The sequence below is a fragment of the Octopus bimaculoides genome, chromosome 7 (genome assembly GCF_001194135.2).
Source record: "Octopus bimaculoides isolate UCB-OBI-ISO-001 chromosome 7, ASM119413v2, whole genome shotgun sequence".
In the NCBI taxonomy this organism is placed as follows: Eukaryota; Metazoa; Mollusca; class Cephalopoda; order Octopoda; family Octopodidae; genus Octopus; species Octopus bimaculoides.
In genome coordinates this window covers 3322945-3346355 of record NC_068987.1, presented here as the reverse complement: position 1 = coordinate 3346355, position 23411 = coordinate 3322945, and the positions used below count along the sequence as shown (strand labels likewise).

The 23411-nt window shown below is 36.7% G+C and overlaps 1 protein-coding gene across 1 annotated transcript in view; it reads left to right on the top strand.

Moving 5' to 3' along the window:
- The window catches only part of LOC106871570 (angiopoietin-1 receptor), a 68400-nt gene that overhangs the window by 16482 nt on the left and 28507 nt on the right, over nt 1-23411 (top strand). The window contains exons 2-12 of the mRNA XM_014918076.2: nt 5364-5510; nt 7798-7935; nt 8462-8599; nt 9894-10031; nt 11315-11455; nt 11937-12074; nt 14005-14142; nt 17114-17254; nt 18037-18174; nt 19771-19955; nt 20777-20945. Of these exons, the coding sequence (XP_014773562.1) occupies nt 5364-5510; nt 7798-7935; nt 8462-8599; nt 9894-10031; nt 11315-11455; nt 11937-12074; nt 14005-14142; nt 17114-17254; nt 18037-18174; nt 19771-19955; nt 20777-20945 (1611 nt within the window). The remainder of the gene's footprint in view (nt 1-5363; nt 5511-7797; nt 7936-8461; nt 8600-9893; nt 10032-11314; nt 11456-11936; nt 12075-14004; nt 14143-17113; nt 17255-18036; nt 18175-19770; nt 19956-20776; nt 20946-23411) is intronic.

Here is a 23411-nt window from a genome sequence, read left to right as displayed (position 1 = left end):
GCTCCTCCTCCTCCTGCTCCTGCTCCTCCTCCCTTCTCCTCTTCCTCACACTTAGCCAAGAGGGTTTCTTCCCTTTTCTTGTTCTTTTACATGGCAACCTCACCAGGGTCAGTCGGAAAGAACCAAGTACTAGTGCAATTTGTAAACTGTGCTTGGCTTTAGGAAGTGCATCCAATTGTAGAAACCTTACCACAGCAGACATAAGAGTTCAATGCAGCCTTGTGACTTGCTGGGATCCTATTTGACCATTCAACCCATGCTAGCATGGAAAACAGATGTTAAATGATAATGATGATGATGATGATGAAGGCAGAAATTTATTCCTCATTTAACTCCTAGCGAAGGGTTTATGTTCGTAGGCCAAAGTATTTTTAGGAACAGCACAATAGAATAAACCAGTTTCATTAACCGTGTTAGCCTGTGGTCAAACAAAAGCCCTCACATCTATTAAGTCTAGAAATTTTCTAAATGGCTGAACTTGTGAAGTGTTAGCATTTAAAAATTCACCTCTGGTTTTCTTGTTTACAATATCATACCTTTTTTTTCTAAAATGCTTCGGCCATTCATCTTTTGCTTGAACATTGAGTCCCATGTCATTTCCAAGAGTTTCATGAGAATATTTCATGCAACCGGATAGTTTTTCCATCAAAAAGTGTTGTCAACTTATTTTTCAACATTCTCATACACAACAAAACAACAACAACAACACCAATGCACAAAGTAATTCAATAACAACACAAAAAACCCAATCCAACAGTAACAACAACAACAACAGCAACATCTCTGATGGAAACATGTTGGTCACCACCGTGAAAGCAGTGACAGTTTGATAAAGTGAAACTGATACCTTAGCAACGATAGCCATCTTTCAATTTACAACTCTCCAAGACTTCTCTTGTCTTCTTCCCATTCTCCACACCCAAACCCGCCTCCTTTATAGACGTTCTCTCTCATCCTTTCTTGCTTTTATCTCAGTCATCCTTTAACCTATTTTCCAACCACTTCAGTGATGTCTCTCATTTTCCCTATTTCATTTCTCTTCCCTTTTTCATCTATTTTAGGCTTTATTCTCTTCCCCCTTTCCACATGGAACAGTTTTTCCTCTTCTCTCTCTCCCTTTCCATGTCTGTCTGCCCTTCTCTCTTTCTCAAAAAATATCTGTCCATTAAATCAGGATCTGTTAATCCAAGGGTTTACTCCAAGTACGTTTATTGATCAAACCACAAAAGCAATGTTGGTAATTTACCAAAATATAAGGATGAAATTATTGGAAAAAAATTGTGATTAATGTTAAAGGAAGTTCCGGATCTGTGTAGTTCATTAAGATCAAGAATTATATCTATTGTTTTAGACATAGTCTACAAGCCAGCAAGTCATAATATCTGCTGTAATAAGCCATTGATATTATCCAAATGTTACCGGTTGAGCGAGTGGCTTTTTCTGGATGCAGCTTATGAGGTTATTTGTTGTTGTTGTTTGTGGATACATTTGAACAATAAAATGGCGCTGACAAGTTTAACATGTTGAATATGTTACAGTCTTGCATGACTGACTTTAGTGCATTTTATTCCATTAAGTATCCAACTTGTTTTCTGACAGCCAGAGATCGGGATTTAGATAGGCAGAAACTATTCACAGGCATGGCTTTATGAATAAGAAGCTTACTCTGCAACCATGTGGTTTGGGGTTCAATACCACTGTACAGCATTTTGGGCAAGTATCTTCTGCTAGAGCCTGGGGTTGACCAATGCATTCTGAGTGAATTTAGTACATGGAAACTGTATGGAAGCCTGTTATATACATATGTGCAAATATATATGTATATGTATGTATATTTCTTTCTTTTTCTTTTACTTGCTTCAGTCATTTGCCTGTGGCCATGCTGGAGCACCACCTTTAGTCAAACAAATTGACCCCAGGACTTATTCTTTGTGAGCCTAGTACTTATTCTATCAGTCACACTTGCCAAACTGCTAAGTTATAGGTACGTAAACACACCAACATCGGTTGTAAAGCAATACTGGGGAGGACAAACACACACACACACACACACACACACACAATGGGCTTCTTTCAGTTTCTGTCTACCAAATCCACTCAAAAAGCTTTGGTCAGCCCGAGGCTATAGCAAAAAACACTTGCCCAATGTGCCATGCTGTGGGACTGAACCCAGAACCATGTGGTTGGGAAGCAAGCTTCTTACCACGCAGCCACTCCTGCGCCCATATATACATACATACACACATACATACATACACACATACATACATACATACATATATACGCATGCACACACATATCTATATGTATAGATACATAGATGAATAGATGTGTGTGTGTGTATGTGTGCATGTGTGTGCGCGTGTATGTCTGTGTGTGTGTATCTTTGTGTTTGTCTCTTGTGACTGCTTTCTTTATGCCCCTGTAGCTTAGGGGTTCAGCTACAGTGGCCAACAGAGAAAGTGCCCAGTTGAAGTTTAGTTGCTATTTCTAGCAGGTCACGTAACCATGTACATCCATCCTGATCAGCTTGTTATATACTTTGATATTTAGAAATGCAATTTCTATTTAACGCCATTGGCAAGACTCTCTCTTGTGAGTGGCATGCAGCTCTTGGAGCTATTGTCTACAATTCCCTGGATAGAATTGGGTTTCCTGAAAAGCGATATTCTCTAGGGATGCAAACATCAAGGATATATATTTGTGTGTGTATATATATGATCTGTGTGTGTGTGTGTGTGTGAATATGTATATAAGTACATGTGTGTATGTGTGTGTGTGTATATACACACACACACGCACACATACATATATGTATATATATGTATATTTGAGCACTTCTTTTACAGTCCTATAAACCTTTTTGTTTCTATTAGAAGAGACAAATATTATTTCTTGTTGTATACATATATATATATATATATACATATATATATATATATATATATATATGTATGTGTGTGTGTGTGTGTGTCTATATATGTAAATGTACATGCATATGAATGTGTGTATATAATAATAATAATAATAATAATAATAATAATAATAATTATTATTATTATTATTATTATTATTATTATTATTATTATATACCTTTATATGTATAAGTGTATAAATCTGTGTGTGTGTGTGTGTGTGTGTGTGTAAACATACATAGCTATTGTAAAAGGATTCAGAAATCTCGGTAGTTATCCCAGAACCCAAGTCAGTACTCCTGCTGCAAACGCTAGTTGTTCCGTAGAAGAGAAGTGTTTGATGCAAACTGCAAATCCAGGAGGTTTTCATTAACCACAGAGTATTAAATAACAAGTAAAAAAAAAACAGAGCTACTGGTATCACATTTATTCTTTGGTTACAATTGTCTCAATATGATATAGGTCAGACAAATCATTTAACAATATAGAAAACATGAATATCAACAATGTTTGTGTAATTTTGGTGGAGGGGGCGAGTGGATTACATCGACCCCAGTACTCAACTGGTACTTCATTTATCAATCCCCAAAGGAATTAAAGACAAGGTCAACCTCAGTGGAATTTGAACTCAGAATGTAAAAATAGACGAAATGCCACTAAGCATTTTGCTAATGATTCTGCCAGCTTTCTGTCTTGATGATTATGTAATAGTAAATCATTATAACCCACAGTCATTTCTTCATGGCCAAATGAATAATTTAACCTTTAGCATGTTGAAGGTGAATCATGTTACTGTATGAGTTTTCTCCCCTCTTGATGCGACACACTGTACCTGCAGCTATGGGGAAGAAAACTTGTATGGTGACAGGATTTGCCTTCAGTGTGCTAAAGGTTAATATAAAGGAGCTTGGGTGAATTCCCCTTTATGTAGATACAGACAATTTGGTGAGAGGATCCAATATTTTTGTAGTGAGGAAGCATCCACTTTGACCCGCAAATAAAAGAAAGGTTAAAGAGGCAGAGAGGACGAAAAATATTGAGCACTATTTGATAGGAGTAATTTTGAAGGGGGACTTATTAATTAGTCCATACATTCAGGCAGTTGTTTGGTTGAGTAAATAAAGCAGTAACTAAATATCATGAATCAAGTGGGATGGGCATTTCTAGAACAGCTTCAAACAAAACAGTAATGATCAGAAAGAGTAGTGTGTATGTATACATGTATGTGTGTGTGTGTATGTTTAAGTATGGTATGTAAATGTATACACACACACACACACACACACACACACACACACACACACACACACACACATATATATATATACACACACATACAGTTGTCCTCAAAATTATTCATACCCTTGTTAATTTTTGTGATTTTTCTATTTTTGTGATGAATGCATTTTGTCAAGTTTGTTTATGAGTTATATGTGACCAACGAGTGAAAGAACCCTCCCTCCCCAGCTATGCTGGTGCACCCCAGTTCCTGCATTGAACACTTTGTACAGTCATTTCCTTCAGAGCAATACATTTTTAAAATATGCTCCAGCCTGTGTTTTTCTTTCACATAATGTTCCACAGATGTTTGAGCTGAACCTGTACCACATCAGTCCCATGTATCTAGGAGGAAGAAGCCTTCAAGGCTTGAAAACCATTTAAAGAAATCAAGAGAAAATAACACATTACTTGTTAAGCATGTATTCATATAAAAAAAAAAGTGGTAAGGATGACCCCAAAATGACATAATGAGCTCTCGACTAAGTGCTCTCTTTAAAAAAATTCCTGAAGATCTATGTTTAGCAGAACAATGCCATATTTTATTTTATCTCTGAACAATAAGTTTTTCCAATCCACCAAACATTGCTGACATCATTATCAACAACTATGTCTTAGAATATTTTGCTTTTGTATTTGGTTTGCAAGATTCTTGATATGAAGCCATGTGTTGAAACAGATTTTGTTGTATCTTGGGAGGGTCATTATGCCAATAATAAACTTATGCGCTGGTTCTGTTTCACTTCTTTATTATTATCAGTCGATAGATTAATTATTAACCCTTTAGCATTCAGATTAATTTATCAAATGTAATACTTATTTATCCACATTTTTAAAAACTAATCAATGCACTCTCTCCTAGCTTCAAGATTTCAATGATGTGATTATTTATTTTTAGAATGACAATGACGGGTAGGTGTGAGAGGTTGCATCTGGCCAATTTGAACATAAAACAGGTAGAATATTTGTGCTGGTTGGAATGCTAAAGGGTTATCCAATAGACTAATAATAATAATAAACAAAGTAAAATAGAACCAGTGTGTGTGTATTTGACCCTCCCAAAGTACAACAAAAATCTGTCTTATAATGTAATATGAATTTTTAAGTTTCATTTCAGAAACAGTTGTTAAAATTATAGTCTACATAACGATGAACTGATTTAATTAACAGATACAGAATGTCCAATTGGAACTTATCTACCTCCTGATTGCCTCGAAGATTGTCCACAAAGCTGTAACAAAGGAAAATGTGATGAATATACTGGAGATTGTTCAGAAGGATGCCTGCCAGGGTACAGGGGGAAGAAATGCGACCAAAGTAGGTTGACTTTGTTCTTTCAAAAATTCATTATACGTGAATGAGTTTTAAACAAAACTTCTTTGTTGATAGGAGAGTATTGTAATTTGCTTGAAGCATTGTGTGTTGTTTGTAAAGAATAAAAAGTTTAGAATGATACAACAATGCACTATAAAACAAAAAATGGACTATATACCTGTTGTAATTTGGTTATCTATAGTCCGATGATATTTTGGAAAAAAAGAAAACCATTGGAAAACAGTTTATAGCAGAGACTCCATCTAAGAAGATCTGAAGAAGGAATTGTAATTCCGAAATATCATCGGACTATAGATAACCAAATTACAACAGATATTAGTCCATTTTTTCTTTGTTGATATTGTATATTTATATTTAAAACATTTCTCCACCTCATTCCTTTCTACCTTTCTTTTTTTATTGATTTAATGTTCAACCATTCAACCTACATTACGGCTTTTTACATAAAATAACCAGATATCAACTGGACTCGTGAGAAGTAATTCTATAGAATTTTCTCTTTTTTGTAAAGCAAGGAATGGTGTAATACCAAGCTGTTAAGGTGGAAGACAAACATAACAGTCATAAAATAAATGAAACATTCTTTTCTCACTTCTTCCCTTTTGCTTTAAACATTTTCAAATTTACATTCTTTTGTCCTGAAATTTGATAAAACATTTCCACTGTATCATCCTTTTCTGTAACATGACAATCAAACTAGTTTAGAGTCATTTGATATTTTGTTACTATTCTCATTTTCTTGAACCTGGAGCTGCTTCGTAAGGTTGGTTTTTTTTTTTGAAATTTTATATTTTTAGAAATAGCAGTTCTCTTCAATCTATTACACCAGTAAATCAATCAGTTCTGCCTTAAGGCTATACATTCCTTCCTTCTCATATTAAGAGATGCAACAAGAATTCAAATGTAATCAATATTTTGTAATTATTTGTGGCAAAGAATTCATTAAAACTCATCATTATCATAACCATTATTTTAATGTCCATTTTTCCATGTTGACATGCGATTGACGAGTTTGACATATAGCTTATTGCCAATCCTTTCCTTCTTTTCTCATATTCCAAGATCTGACCTTATTCTTTCCTTCCAAGAGTAATTTTTTCTCCCTCTCAAGAACCCTCCACTTACAGTATACAATATTTTTGTATCTAACTCTCATTATTCACTTGTATTACCTATTTATCAAATAAAGTGAGTTCACAGCTGTAACCTACACCAGTGTCGCATAACCAGCCCACTCAAAAAGTAGCTTGGATCGTAGGGCGACATGCCATGCTTGAGGAGACTTATTGAGTCAAGTACATCAAAATCAAATCAAATCACAATCAAATGGAAATTGTAGATGTGATCCCTGTGCCGGTGGCATGTAAAAAGCACCATCCGAATGTGGCTGATGCCAGCGCCGCCTTGACTGGCTTCCATGCCGGTGGCACATGAAAAGCACCATCCAATTGTGATCGATGCCAGCCCCCTCTGGCTCCTGTGCTGGTGGCACATAAGAAAAGCACCCACTACACTCTCAGAGTGGTTGGTGTTAGGGAGGGCATCCAACTGTAGAAACTCTGCCAGATCAGATTGGAGCCTGGTACAGCCTTCTGGCTTTCCAGACCCCAGTCGAACCATCCAACCCATGCCAGCATGCCCTAACCACTTAGTCATGCGCCCTCATGCAGCACAAAGACACATTCTCGACACATAGAACATTACCTGTCTTTCCCCTCATTACCTGTCTTTCACCCCAGCTATATATGAACAACATCCCACTAAGAACTCCAAGGTCACTACACATGCTAGGTTTCACCATTACTGGTTATCTTCCTGCCAAATCCATATCCTCAACTTATAGGCTTTATCACAAAGATTGGCATTCCTCTTCGGGGCCAACAACTACTGATCCTTTATGAAATTCAAGTGAGGTCCACAAGGGGAATACTGCTCCCACATCTGGGATGTTGCTGCTGATGCTATACACATATATATATAGACATTCTAGACTTCACCCAAAGGAAGGCCATTCAACTAATTTGCATAAAGTCCCTGACAGACACACTAAACCTCTGCCCAACAAACATGTTGCCCCCTCTCACTGCTTTTTCTATAGCTACTACAGTGACCTCTGCTCCTTAAATATTGTCTTTCTCCTACCTGTCATTTGCTCAAGTCTTTCTCCTCATTAACCTGCAGCCACAATCCATTAATCCTTATCTACATGTTACATTTCTCACTGAGGTAAAAAAAAAATGTAAATCACTCCCTTATTTTCGTGTTGTAGCATGCCCCGATGGAAAATATGGTAAAGGATGCACTAAGACATGTAGTCCTATGTGTATAATACCAGGCTGCTTTTCAAATAATGGTAGTTGTCACTCTGGATGTAAACCAGGATTCCAGGGAAAGAAGTGTAATGAAGGTAACGATCAACTTACCAATCTATTACAAATTATGATTAATATGATTGATTATTTGTTTATTTTTTTCTTTTCAGTATTTGTATTGTCTTTAATCTTTAGTCACATGTATTCTTTTTATTGAATCCAGCTTGTTCTGTTTGTAGTTGCAGGCTTAATGGCAAGTCGTTTCAAATGTATGAATTCTAAATCACTGAGGGCTTTTTTTTTTCTGTGATTCTTTGTTCCCAGATATAATTTTCATTAAAACGATTCCTTCAAAATTTCCAAACACTACCTGATATATTATTCCATTTTCATTTGTATTAAGCAAAAAGTTGCTTTTGCTATATATTGTGTTAGGTGTCTGAGCATTTGAACATAAAATGGTTGAATGTTTGGGGCCAGATTTGGCAGTCTTAAATGTTAAAGGGTTAAAGTTAATTTTGATTTAGAATATGTTTTTGAATTTTGAAATGTTTAAATTTTAGAATAATTTCTCTTATCTTTAAAAAAAAAAGACAAACAAACTATCTTTTATTACTTCAGAATGTGATTTTACCAGGTTTGGAGAGAGGTGTTCTAAAAAATGTCACTGCAAAAAAAGAGAAGAAAGATGTGATAAAATAACTGGAGTGTGTAAGAGTGGTTGTTCAGCAGGTTGGCTTGGAGAAAATTGCCAGCAAGGTGAGCTTTTACCAATTTTTAAAAATATCTTTATTGTAATTTCTCATCTCATTCAGCACAACTTAACCCTTTTGATACCAACTTGCCTGAGGTTGCCCTTTCTTCTATGATAAAGATTCCCTATTTTAAAGGGATCGAAATTAAAGCCTTCTATCAAAATTTTATGTTAATTTATGTCCCAAATTTTATGTTAATTTATGTTCCAACACCTGACTAATAATGACAAAGTTATTTTAATAGATTTTTAATTATTTCCAAAATTAAGGCAGTGAGCTGGCAGTCTCGTTAGCATGCTGGACAAAATGTTTAGTGGCACTTCGTCCGTCTTTACATTCTGAGTTCATGTTACTGAGGTCAGCTTTGTCTTTCATCCTTTCGGGGTCGATGAAATAAGTACCAGTTTTGTACTGGGGCTTAAGAATTCTACTTGCCTTAACACATCTTGAACTCAGAATTTTGATTTTTCCCAGTTTTACTGAATGTTTTAGGTACATTACAATATGTAGTTGGTAGAACAAATACTGCAGTAATTAGACTATTCTATTGGCAGTGTGTATACATTAAGTATGATATATAGATAACTATTTTGATTTAATACTGCCTCAATTGTGTATACCAGATTCGTATTCAGCCAGACAGCTATTCACATCAGTGAATGTCTTAGTCACTGTTCCCTATTTCTGAAGTAACAGATTCTCATCTGAATATGTGGCTGGCTGTGAATATGCACCATTGTAAAGGCCGCAAAAGACCCAAATGCATCTGGTGTTCTTGCTGGTTGTTGCTAGGATGAATTTTCTTCTGCCTCTGATATTTATTGTGTTTTTAACACAACATGTCCATCTGAGAAGTTACCTCAGGACAAATACTGCAATAACTGGCCTACTGACAGTGTGTATACAAAATGAAAAGAAAAACTGATGGGAAAATTCTTAAAACTAATTTCCATCCTTTTTCCCCTAAATTATAAAGAAAGTGTGTGTGTAATCTTATAATTTCTTTCCATTGGAAGAAATAATTGGTTCTGTCCTTATTTTAACTCCCCACCACCACCACCACCATCACTTGACAACTGATGTTGTTGTGTTTACATCCCCAGAAGTTCAGCAAAAGGGATCAATAGTATAAGTACTAGGCTTACAAAGAATAAGTCCTGGGTCTATTTGTTTGACTAAAGGTGGTGCTCCAGCATGACTTAAACAAGTAGAAATGAAAGAATAAAAGAATATATATATATATATATATATATTTATGTTGTTAATGTATTGTTTTTATTTTTGAATTGTTTTTACAGCATGTGAAGATTTTAAATTTGGAATTAATTGCACAAAGGATTGCCGATGCCGGGATAAAAGTGAATCATGTGACAAGAAATCTGGCCGATGCCGCACTTTGTGTGCGCCAGGTTGGAAAGGAGAAGATTGTCAAGAAGGTTAGTAGATGATGCCAATAACTTTGAAGGATATCCTCTGAGTCTTATTCCAAAGCAAGACTATGTTTTAAATAAATAAATATTCAGGCATATACAGACTTAGGTAATGCTGTATGATGAAAATGTTCACTTCCAAACCATGTGGTTTCAAGTTCAATCCTACTGTCGACACCTTGGGTAAGAGATTTTTATTGTAACCCTGGGCTTTCTCTGTTGTTTCCAGACAGTCATAAGAGTGTAATACTTTGCTACAATACAAGAATAGAACATATTTAAAATAGATTCAACTTGTGATATTATTGCTGCCAAATCCTTAACATCCCTGCAAGAAATATAACAAAAGATCCAGATGCTTTAGAAATACGTCGTCCATACTTTTCAGTTACGATTGTTAAGAATCCACTCAAGTAACAAACTGTGTGGTTATGAGCTAATCTTCAATGGCATCAGCTAACATTTTTTTTAAGGGTGTCTCTACAGATTGTCTATAAAATTTAGAGCCAGTACTGAAAGAAACAATGTTTCATATACGAATACATCTATGCAAACAATGCGATCAAAGCTAGAAAAATAGGCATTGGGTGTATATACCTATTTCAAAAGTTCTTGCTCTTTCGTCAGTATTACATCCAACCCATTAACTATCCACAAACACATTGCTAAAATAACTTTGGATTTCCTAACTTAGCACTTTAACCACATCGTGCGCCATATACGCTACATGCGTAACTGTCCCAACCTGCATCATGTACCACTATTAATACACAGTATAAATTTTTAAAATTTAAAAAACTGATAATTTAATGAACTCAGTCGTTATTATACATGATTTATGTTTTAGAAATGAAGGATAATGACTAGATTTTGCAAATTTATAACATCTGTTCTTGTTTAATTATTAAACGGCGGTGCTCCAGCATGGCCACAGCTCTGAGCTGAAATTACAGAAAAATTTTTAAAAACTTATCAATAATAATTAAGTGAAATAATTAATGAGACAAAGCAACCGAACAAAATGCTGGTGAGGCTTAATGGCTAAACTCAGAGATACATTTAAAGTTTTAATATTGAACAATTATTAAAATAAACAAATTTCATTCAAGAATTTGTTATCTGTATCCATTTTATTGATTTTTGGAGGGGGTTGGGACAAGTTCCTAATTTGTCACTTTCACTGATTTCTTAATATTTTGCCAAATTTTTTTAATTCTTTTCTTGAAATTTAAATGTTTAAAAGTAGTTCATGGAATGTCTTTTTTTTTTCTTTACTTTTGCTTCTGAAGATTGTGCGGAAACCAGTCGTTATGGATTTAGCTGCAAGAAACGTTGCAGCCATTATTGTAAGAATCAAAAATGCGACCGCATAACAGGCAAGTGCATGTCAGGATGCATCCAGGGACACCGAGGAGACAAATGTGACGAAGGCAAGTTGTATCTTTTGTCTTTTAGCTTTTTGCATGGCACCGGCACCGATGAAGTCATCATCTTATCTCACAGGATTAAAGTTAACCCTTAAACTGAGTGTGAGTAGAGTAGAGAGAGAAGTGGCTGTATGCTAGGTACATTATTTACATTATTTACGTTTTTTAACCACTACGCCATATCCCCATGGGCATATGGCGTAGTGGTTAAGAGCACGGGCTATTAACCCCAAGATTCCAAGTTCGATTCCAGGAAGTGACCTGAATAATAATAATAGTAATAATATTAGTAATAAAAATAATAATAATAATAATTTTTTGCGTTTGTACCTAAAAGAAATTTTTTTTTATTATGTTTCTGCTTTGAAATTACTTAACTCTACTTTACCTGTTATGATGTGTTATTTAGCTAACGAGAATATATTAGATGTATTACATATAACTTGTGTAATTTGTTACAATTTCTTAAATGTTTTTTCGACAGAATGCTATGCTGGAACATATGGACCTGACTGTAATAAAACTTGCAATCCCAACTGCATTGACAGCGTCTGTGAATGGTATAATGGTTATTGCAAAATAGGCTGCAAACCAGGTTTCCAAGGTGGTCATTGCAATGAAGGTAATGTTAATTACATATTTACTCTTTTACTCTTTTACTTGTTTCAGTCATGTTGACTGCGGCCATGCTGGAGCACTGCCTTTAGTCAAGCAAATCGACCCCAGGACTTATTCTTTGTAAGCCTAGTACTTATTCTATCGGTCTCTTTTGCCGAACTGCTAACTTATGGGGACATAAACACACCAGCATTGGTTGTCAAGTGATGTTGGGGACACACACAAACATATACACACACATACATACATATATATATATATATATATATATATGACGGGCTTCTTCCAGTTTCCTTCTACCAAATCCACTCACAAGGCTTTGGTTGGCCCAAGGCTATAGTAGAAGACACTTGCCCAAGGTGCCATGCAGTGGGACTGAACCAGGAATCATGTGGTTGGTAAGCAAGCTACTTACCACACGGCCACTCCTGCATTTATTTGTAAACTTTCTATTTTAATTAGCTACAAAGGTTGTCATTAAGTGACAACTTGGTGCCCGGTGAGAATAAGACACCAAAATCTACAAATATGAAAAAGGGTTTGAAAGAATAATCATATTGCACCTTCTGTCATGCAGGTCAACAAGGGACTAGTTCAAATCTTAGGGAGAGGGGTTCATTCAAAAAATATATTGCAGTCTCCACTCAATGCCAGTATAACCAAAAATAAGCCTGCAACTTATTCTGGAAGGCATAGGGTGGGTGTGCAACTGATGCATGTCCTGGGACCCTGGGGCATAAAGCTGATAAGTGATTCAGAACTATTGATAAAGATGGAATACAAAATTCCGATAGGTGCTATTCAGGCAAGTTTGCACTTATAGATTTTGCATTTGTGGACTCCTTCAGGGCAATCCAATTTGATGCTCCAGCAGGAATCTGCCACCATATTTTCTGCCATTGCCCTTGGTAGTGCTCTTCTATGGTTATGAGGCTCAGATGAAAGCCCTTTCCTTGTTCATTACTTACAGTCCCAAGATTCTCTGGGAATTGATCAAAGTGACTGTTCAGGAAATGGAACCAGACACTCGTGTTGCATCCAAGATTGTGAAAAGCCAGCAGCATTCTAGTAAACATAATTTTGTAGTTCTCTGCCTTGTTGTTCCCCCAAAAGTTTCATACATGTGCCATAAAAGACAACTATGCTGCTTTCTCCTTGTCATCTGTTTTCCAAACAAATTCCTTGTCTCAACACAAGAGCATGAATGTAAGCACCATTGAACACACTTGTTTTGATCTTCTTCAAAGACAAAGCAGGAAAAGCAGAAACCATATATTGAAAATAAGGACTCTCAGTATTTAAGATCTTCATGGACTGTTTCTTCAAGCCAAGTTTGATATGAACCAAGGGGAAAAAATTATCTTTTTTCATTCTAAACAAGACCAGGCATTTGTTTCAGTTTTTTTTTTATCAATTTTAGTTTTCTTTATTTCTTTCTTTTAATATTTAATGACCTTGACCCTTTTGTTACTGTATTTATTTTGAGATGCTCTGGGTTTCTTTCAATTAATTTTAAATATAACAAAGAATTTAGTAAAATAACTTAGTTATCATGAAGCTAGTGTTAGGAACATAAATTGTGACTAAGGTTTGGTGGAAGATTTTAATTCAAAACTTATGAAAACAAGACATTTGTACTACAGAGCCAGGGGCAGTTTCAGTCAGGTTGGTATTGAAAGGGTTAAGGTAGTGAACTGGCAGAATTATTGGCATGTTGGGGCAAAATGCTTCACAGCATTTCATCGGTCTTTATGTTCTGTGTTCACATTCTGCTGAGGTTAACTTTGCCTTTCATCCTTTTGAGATTGATAAAATAAGTACCAGTTAAACACTGGAGTCGATATAATGGACTTGCCTCCTCCTCCTCCCCAAAATTGCTGGCTTTGTAATAAAAATTTGAAATCAGTATTTAATGTCTTTTATTCATCTTCCAGAATGTGATGATTATACCTTTGGACCAAACTGTCAAGAGAAATGCCGTTGTATTGATGAGAGCGAAGTTTGCAATAAATCAACTGGTGTGTGTGTTAGCAGTTGTCAGACAGGCTGGAGAGGCGCAAACTGCTCACTTTGTAAGTATATAACTGACGTATCTTAAGAATCCTTGTGCTAGTGGTGTCAATGTTGCCTGAATTGAAAACCAAAGACAATAACTTGGAACTGAAAATAGATCAAATATAGACAATCCCTAGGCTTATGTCAGATTTGTATGTAAGTTGCACGTATTGTAGCAAGCATCAACTAATCACATTTTTGTCTTAGTATACAGTATACATACCTCATCATCATCATCATTTACTGTCTACTTTTCAATGCTTGCATGGGTCAGACAGAATTAGTCCAGCCAGATTTTCCATGATTGCTTGTCCTTCCTGCCACCAATCTTCACCTGTTTCCAAGTAATATTTTCCCATAGCTAGACATGTTTTTCATGGAAGACTGCAAGTAAACAACCTCACTTGTATGACAGTGATGCTCATTTACAACCATCACAAGATGTCAAGACGAGTACACACTAACACACACGCTCACACACACACACGCACACACACACACACACACACACACACACACACACACACGCACACACATATATACGACAGGCTTCTTTCAGTTTCCATCTACCAAATCCACTCACGAGGCTTTGGTTGGTCCAAGGTTATAGTAGAAGATACTTGCCCAAGGTGCCATGTAGTGGGACTGGACCCGGAACCATGTGGTTGGGAAGCAAGCTTCTTACCACACAGCCACTCCTGCACCTATATATATATGTGTGTGTGTGTGTGTATTTATGTATGTGTACATACACATATATGTATTACCTAAGCATCCTAACCCCAGTGACACAGGCTTGAACTGGTGATCTGCTGAACACATGCAATGTTTCCATGTTTTTACTACAAAGTAGTTCACCTGTTCTTTATTAACTCTCATTGTGTGTAACATGAATTTTTAATATAACAGGCTTTTCAGTCTGTAACTAGTCTACTAGTATTGTGGTCAATGAAATTGTCTAGGTCTTTGAAGACAGTGTTTCTACATAGCGTTTATCCATCACCAACCACCATCACCATCACCATCATCATCATCTATTTTCCATTCTGATGATGATGATGATGGTGTATGGGTTGGACAGATTGACAGACGTTGGCAAGCTCCAGTGTCTGCCTTGGCATGGTTTCTGGGGCTGGAGACCTTACTAGTATCAACCACTTTACAGTGTGTGGACAGGGGGCTCTTCATGTGGCGCCAGCACTAGTGAGGTCACCAACTGACTTGCAAGACAAGACCACCCCCACTCAATTGAAGATGGAGAAGTAATATTGAGAGGGGGGGGGGGTCTTTGTGCCGGCTGATGAGATGTTAAAATATGAAAGAGGGCCTGAAACAGGAATCTTGCTGTAGGAGGAAATATGTGGTTACCCCGTTTAGAAGGGAAGGGGGATGGCGGAGAAGATTTATCAGGGCATACGCTCAAGTTACAAGAAAGAGAAGTGACGTGGGTAGGTAAATAAGATTTGTGGTGGGTGTGAGAGGTAAATGCTTGATGGCTGATGGCTGGAGAGAGATACAGGGAGTGGTCATCCTCATCCTCATCTTCTTCATCATCATCATCATCATCATCATCATCATTTAATGTCTGTTTTCCATGTTGGTATGGGTTGGACAGTTTGATAGGAGCTGGTTAGCCAGAGGGCTGCACCAGGCCCCAGTGATCTGTTTCGACATGTTTTCTATGATTGGATGCCCTTCCTAACACCAATCAATTTACTGAGTGTACTCGGTACTTTTGACATAGCGCCAGCACAGGTGCTTTTTTTATGTGGTACCAGCACAAGTCCTTTTTTTATGTGGTACCAGCACAGGTGTTTTTTATGTGGTACCAGCACAGGTGCTTTTTTTATGTGGTACCAGCGCAGGTCCTCTTTTATGTGGTACCAGCACAGGTGTTTTTTATGCGGTACCAACACAGGTGCTTTTTCATGTGGTACCAGCACAAGTGCTTTCTTACATGGCACTGACAGAAGAATAAAAAATGCCTCGATCTTCTTTCGATGCCATTTTGTTGATGATATGATTTAACACAGTGAAAGCGACATGAAGATAATATATGAGAAATTGAACACTGAACGGATCGATAACATCAATTGAGCTTAAACACTAATACGACTGAATAGTACTTATGTGTCTCAAGTGCTGGGTGTTGTTGATACCAGTTCTCACTTCATAGAAATTCTCTTTCATTTATTCATTTATGGCTTCCTAGGTAATAAATTAACAAAATCTTTTTGATGCAATATTTATGAAAGCTACTTTTATTGTAAACCATCCAAGTATGAAATTGAATAGAAATAAATCGAGTGTGTACCTCACACACATACACACACAAACACACACATACACACACACACACACATTAAGTGCTTTACAAAGAGACTTCTAAAATAGACTTTTCACAAAATACAGAAGACTGAATTATGCAAAACTTGCACAATTGTTTTATTGTTATTTTTCTACGGGGGTTTCAGTTATTAGACTGTGGCCATGCTGGAGCACTTACTTTCATGAGTGTTTGTGATTTATATTAATCTCGCTACTTATTTTTAATCTGGTATTTATTTGACAAACCTTTATTTTTGTGGTTTTAATTGTGAAGTTAGGCTTTGATATAAACGAGGCACAACACTGGTCTACTTTGGTAAACTTGAACTCAAATAACACTGATTGAAATACAGGCATGTTCTCACCACCGTTACCACCACCACCACCACCATTATCATCACTATCATTACCATCATCATTCTCATCACTACCACTACCACTATCACCATCATTACCATCATCATCATTGTAATCATTGTAGAGTAGAAAAGAATATTTTCTTTTTGAAATGATCTGACAGTAAGAAGCACTGACATCACTAACAATTGATATTTATTTTTTTAAGCATGTAAAAAAAAGTATTTTTTACACAAATATTGCTTTTCAAAATAAGCAGAATAAAAGAAATAATAAAATGTTCTTTTGAAATGTTTTGACCAGATTGTGAACATGGCACCTTTGGATTAAACTGTTCCTACTATTGTGGTTTCTGCAAAGACGGAGTAACTTGTGACTCTGTGGAAGGTTTCTGTCCCAAAAATCATTGTGAAAATGGATGGACTGGAGATATGTGCACTGAAGGTAAGATAACAAGATTATATCTTGTTGGAATGATAAACTGCTGCGAAATTAAGTTGTTTAATAAATGAATTATTATTATTAATGAATTAATAATGTTAAGTATTGAGATGTTCTTAAATATGATTATCGTTTTCTTCAGTTTGGTTTCCATGCCAATCTTTATTTATGGTCATGAATGTTGGGCAAGAACCAAAAGAGAAAACAATTGGCTGGAATGAGGTTCCACCAAAGGGTATCTGGAGTATCATTGCTCAACTGAGAGCATGGCTGAGAGATCAGAGATTTTCTCCAAGTCAAACCATTACTTCTCTGTAGAGAAAGGTCACAGTTCCAATTCTATGAATGTATGATTAGAATCACAAAATGCATTCTTCAAGCCAAGCCAACTGGCAGAAGTAAACCAAGAGCAAAATGGTTGGATAATATCCCAAGTCTTAGTTAGTCATGCTTGGGAATCCAACCAGAAAATGTAATGGTAGTTGCTTCTGACAGGACCCTACGGGGAGATTGTACCCTGAGGATTGTACCCCTATGACCCCCTCGGTAATAGTGGTTGGAGAAAATGGATGGATAGATGCATTGTTTAAATTATTTAATAATCTCTGAAACTTTGTTTAATCAGTTCTAAAACTGAGTGGATTTTAATAAATTAAGAAAAAAATTAATGAACCTTTTTAAACTAAATATTAAACTTAGACAAGAATTTTTGCTTTATTCCAAACAATAAACAAAAAGCTTATTTTTGAAAATTAAATTTTTCACTCATTTTTTCTTGTATTTAGAATGTGAGCCTGGTTTTTATGGCTTCAACTGCTCAACTGTCTGTGGATTTTGTGCCAATAATAAAACATGCAATCCCTTCAACGGAACATGCCCTGATGGCTGTTTGGGTGGATACATTGGCAGTGTTTGCGACAAACGTAAGCCCTTGAAATTTTTACTTTTTCACATTAATACTTATTCCAACCCATTGCCATCAGTGGCGCCAGTGGCATCATCATCATCATCACCACCACCATCATCATCATCATCATAAGCACTATCACTACTAGTGCTTCACAACCACTAAACTTTTACCGTAATCTTTAACAGCATTTGTTTCTGTTACAGTTTCTTTTATAGATTAGCTACACTTAGATGAGAGCAATTGACCGACTCAGTCCATTTTCATTAACCCTTTCTCATAAGGTGGCAATCCGGCAGAAACGTTGCGTACTGGGTTCGATCTAATCAACTGGCCCCTTCCCAAAACATTTCGGGCCTTGTGCCTAGAGTAGAAAAGATTAACCCTTTCTAGTTTCTTTATATTTTCCATTCACTGCTACTAATAATTGTCTGTACACCAAATACATCACTTCCTTCTCATCAGTTGAAAAGTTAAAACATAAAAAGTAATTTATGTAATAGAAAATTACTATTTGTAAATCTCACAACGAGAGATATTCAGCAACAGGACTTTGGAGTAAAGATTGTTTCCCAACATAACATGGCAGTCCTGGTTTAGGACGAATGTTGCTGTAATTTAGCCCCAGGAGACATCATGTATTCTGTGCTGATGAAGGGAAATAACCCGGAAATCACGATACACAGATATTGTTTTGAGCTGAGTGGGGGTGCTAGATTCCCTTGTTTGAAAATATAAGGACACTGATTGTGTCGTATAGCCAGCTGGAGACGATGTCTCCTAGGGCTAAATTACAGCAACATTCGTCCTAAACCATGTTATGTTGGCAAATAATCTTTACTCTAGTAATTTATGTGTTGGTCAATCGCACTCTGCTAACCCTTGCTCCTGTATATCATCATCATCATCTTCATCATTGCAGTGTCTACTTTTCCATGTTTGCATGGGTTGGATGGAGTTCACTGAGGCAGGTTTTCTACTGCCAGATGCCTTTCCTGTCATCAACCCTCACCTGTTTCCATGTAAAATAATATTTTCCTTGTGACCAGATGTTTCCACTGAATATTGGAAATGAATGACAATAATTGTATGACAGGAATTCTTGTTTACAACCATTGTGCAATATAAAAGCAAGGGACACACACACACACACACACACACACACACACACACACACACACACACACACACACACTCATTCACTCACTCACTCACTCACACACACACATGTACCACACACATGCGTGTACACCTGCATGCACATGCATATGTACACGCACGCACATGTACACACACACATGCAGACAAGTACACATGCACCACACACACACACACATGCCATATGCACACACATACACACACATGCACAAACATATGCAAACACACACATACACACACACATACATATACACACATCCACACACATATACACACATCCACACACATATACACACACCACACATATGGCAGGTTTCATTCAGTTTCCATCTACCTAATTCACTCACAAGGCCTAGTAGAAGAAACTTGCAAACTAATTATAATCATTAATTAATTTCATTCAATTCCATAAATGTGTGAAGAATTATTAACAAGTTCATTAATTTTCGTTCAGGATTACTAGCAGAAGATTATCGAAAACTCATGAAGAATTTGGCCATAGCTCTGGCAGTTTTCACTGGATTATTTACTTTCACTTGTATCATCTTAATGGCTATTATGTTGCTGGTGAGCAAAAAGAAAAAAGATAAAACTATCATCACACGGGATGATGAAGCACCAGAAGTCACAGATGACAAGGTAGGGGCACCGATTGCTTGTCTCTCCAGCCTATTGCTTTTTGTGACATCTCTATCTCTCTATCTCTCTCTCTCTTTTTCTGTCCTGTCTCTGTCTCTGTCTGTCTGAAAAATGTCAATTAATAAAAAAATATAAACCATTACAAATTAGAACAAATGTAAAAACGATGTTTTATGGGGTGTCTATTTACTTCTGTCGTGCCTGAGTATATGACAGGCTTCCACACAATTTCTATCCATCAAAATTTACTCATGAGGCTATAAGCACTCTAGCAGAAGACATTTCTGGTGCCATGTGGTGTGATTGAACCTGAAATCATGGGGTTGCAAAGTGAACTTCTGAATCACACAGTCATGCCTATTTATCTTTAAAAAAAGCAATTTCCTGAATGTAAATTGTAGCAGTAAGGTATTGTTGTTGATTTTCGTTTTTTGTTTCTTTGTATTTTTTACATTTGAACCATTTCATAAGAAAGCTGAAAAACCATTCACAAAATTATGTCTTAACATTTTGGAAAAAATGTGAATATTATTTGTTTAATAGAGAAATGCACTTTTAGCTATTTTATGCACTTTTGTCTTTTATGCACTTTTCTACTGCATTTTCTGATCAGTTGTTGTGCACCTAAGCACCATATATATATCATCATCATCATCATCATCATCATTTAACATCTGCTTTCCTTGCTGGCATGGATTGGATGGTTTGACTAAGGACTGGCAAGCCAGGAGGCTGCACCAGGTTCAACTTGGATATTTAATAAATTCATGTCTTTTTTTTTTTGTAATTTAATTTCTTTTCCTTTCTGTTCCTACTTACAGCAAGAGTTGATTATTCCTCAATCTAAACACCAATTGATTGCCATTGGAGAATTAGTTGTTGGTATCACGGATCGCAAATTAAACACTGGATGTTTTGGAGATATTTGGAAAGCAAGAAGTTTAAGTAGTTGGGACAATACTACTGAAGTAGCTTTACTAATCGTTAAAGGTGAGGCTTTTATTTAAATTCTTCTTATGTTGTCATTCTAATTTTATGGTTGTCATTGTTGTCATCGTTGTTGTCGTCATCATCATCATCATCATCATCATCATCATCATCATTTAACATCCATTTTTTTCCGTGCTTGCATGGGTCATACAGAATTTACGGAGGCAGATTTTCTGTGGCTGGATGCCCTTCCTGTCACCAACCCTCACCTCTTTCCAAGCAAGGTAATATTTCCCCGTGGCCAGACCTATTTTGCATGAAAGACTTGATACAAACAACCTCGTTTGCATGACAGTGATGCTCATTTACAGCCATCACATGATAACAAGACAAGACTACACACAAACAGACATACACATACATTCATGCATATATATTATTATGATCATCATCATTTAATGTCCATTTTCCATGCTGGCATGGGTTTGACGGTTTGACTGAGGACTGGCAAGCCAGAAGGCTGTGCCAGGCTCCAATCTAATTTGGCAAAGTTTCTACATCTAGATGCTTTTCCTAATGCCAACCACTCCAAAAGTGTAGTGGGTGCTTTTTATGGGCCACCGGCACAGGAGCTAGTCAGGTGGCACTGGCATCGGCCACATTTGGATGGTGGTTTTTACGTGCTACTGGCACAGGAACCAGTTGGTGTGGGGGACTGGCATCAATCATGTTCAGATGGTGCTTTTTACGTGCCACCAGCATGGGGAGCCAGTCAGGTGACACTGGCAATGACCTACGCATGAATTGTGCTTATTGCATGCCACCAGCACAGGAGCCATTCAGGTGGCACTGGCATCAGCCATAACTACAACTTCCATTTTGATTTATATATATATATATATATATATACACATATATATACACACACATACATATACACAATTTTAGTTGTAGTTTACCAAATTCATTCAAAAGACTTTGTTTGATTTGGGGCTATAGTAGAAAACACTTGCCCAAGGTACCATGCAGTGGGACTGAACTCAAGACCACATATTTTGGAAGCAAGCTTTTAACCATTGCCACAGTTAATAAAACCATCATCATTATTATTTTATGCCTATTTTTATTTATTTTATCATAAATGAAACAGCTTAATAATGATTAATTTTTTTACTGTTTTATTTGATTTTTCTTTTAAGTTTTCAATTATTTTTATCAGTCTTTTTAACAATCTGAATTGTTGAAATACTGCAAGAAGCGGTTCCTTATCAATCAGCATGAACGAAACAAATGTAATCAATATAATTTGGTATGATTTACTGAGCTTAGCATCATTAAGAATCGATGCAGTGGAAAGATTTTAAAAAATGAAGTATATTCGTTTGCCAAAGAGAATAGGTCTTGTAACTTCGGCTGAGACTGTTATCAGAAAATTAGAAGGAGAAAAATATAATAATAAAAAGACTTTCTTTAAGTGAGGTAGAAGAAGGAAGAAGGAACAAAGGCAGAGAGAGAGAGAGAGAGAAATGAATATAAATTAAAGTTGGGAGGGGTGTAAGTGAAAAGATAAGATGAAATGAAGGAACAGATTAAAAATCAATCAAACTTGTTCATAGGGAAGAAGGCAAAGCTTAATACTGAAAACATGAATGTGATGGCTAGCAGAAATGGTTGCTAAGGAACCAAATTGAGATTCTGATCAGTAGATTATGCTGTATCTTTATCCTCAATGCACCTGATAGTTTTACCTTGGGCATTACTGAGTAAAGCAATGTTGGGTATTTTCTCTCCTCATAGACAAGGCTGAGCAATCTGTCGGTTATGACAATGATGAAGCTTCCAGCTGATTTGATCAACGGAACAGCCTGCTTGTGACATTAACATGCAAGGGGTTCAGCACCCCATTGACATGTGTACCCTTAATGTAGTTCTCATGGAGATTCCATATCTTCCGATACAGGAAGGCCTCTAGGGATAATCGAGGAACCCCACTGTCTGAGATTTCCCTGTAACCCCTGGAGCAAGTACCCTCTCCAATTCCTTCTCTCCGACTCACTGGTGTACATTTAGAGAGGTACCATCCACTCTTGCCATTGTTTCAAATTTTGGCACAAGGCCAGCAATTTTTTTGGGGAAGTGGGTAAGTGTTCATTTGGTGCTTGTTTTATCGACCCCGAGAGAATGAAAGGAAAAGTCAACCTCAGCAGAATTTGAACTCAGAACCTAGTGACAGATGAAATGCTGCTAAGCATCTTGCCCAGTCTGCTGGGGATCCTGCCATCTCACTCACTGCCTTAACAACAGCTCGTTATTAATTTAATTGAGATCTTTTGTTGCATCTTTGTGTGGGAGAGAGGAGACACTTTGGCATGCTCACAAGGTGCCACTGTGACGACAACAGTCAAAATGTGCTGCACTGAATATGACAATGAATCTCCTCTGTATGAGAGGAAGAAAGAGAGAGAGAGAGAGAGAGAGAGAGAGAGAGAGAGAGAGAGAGAGAGAGTGTGTGTGGAATGTGGTTGA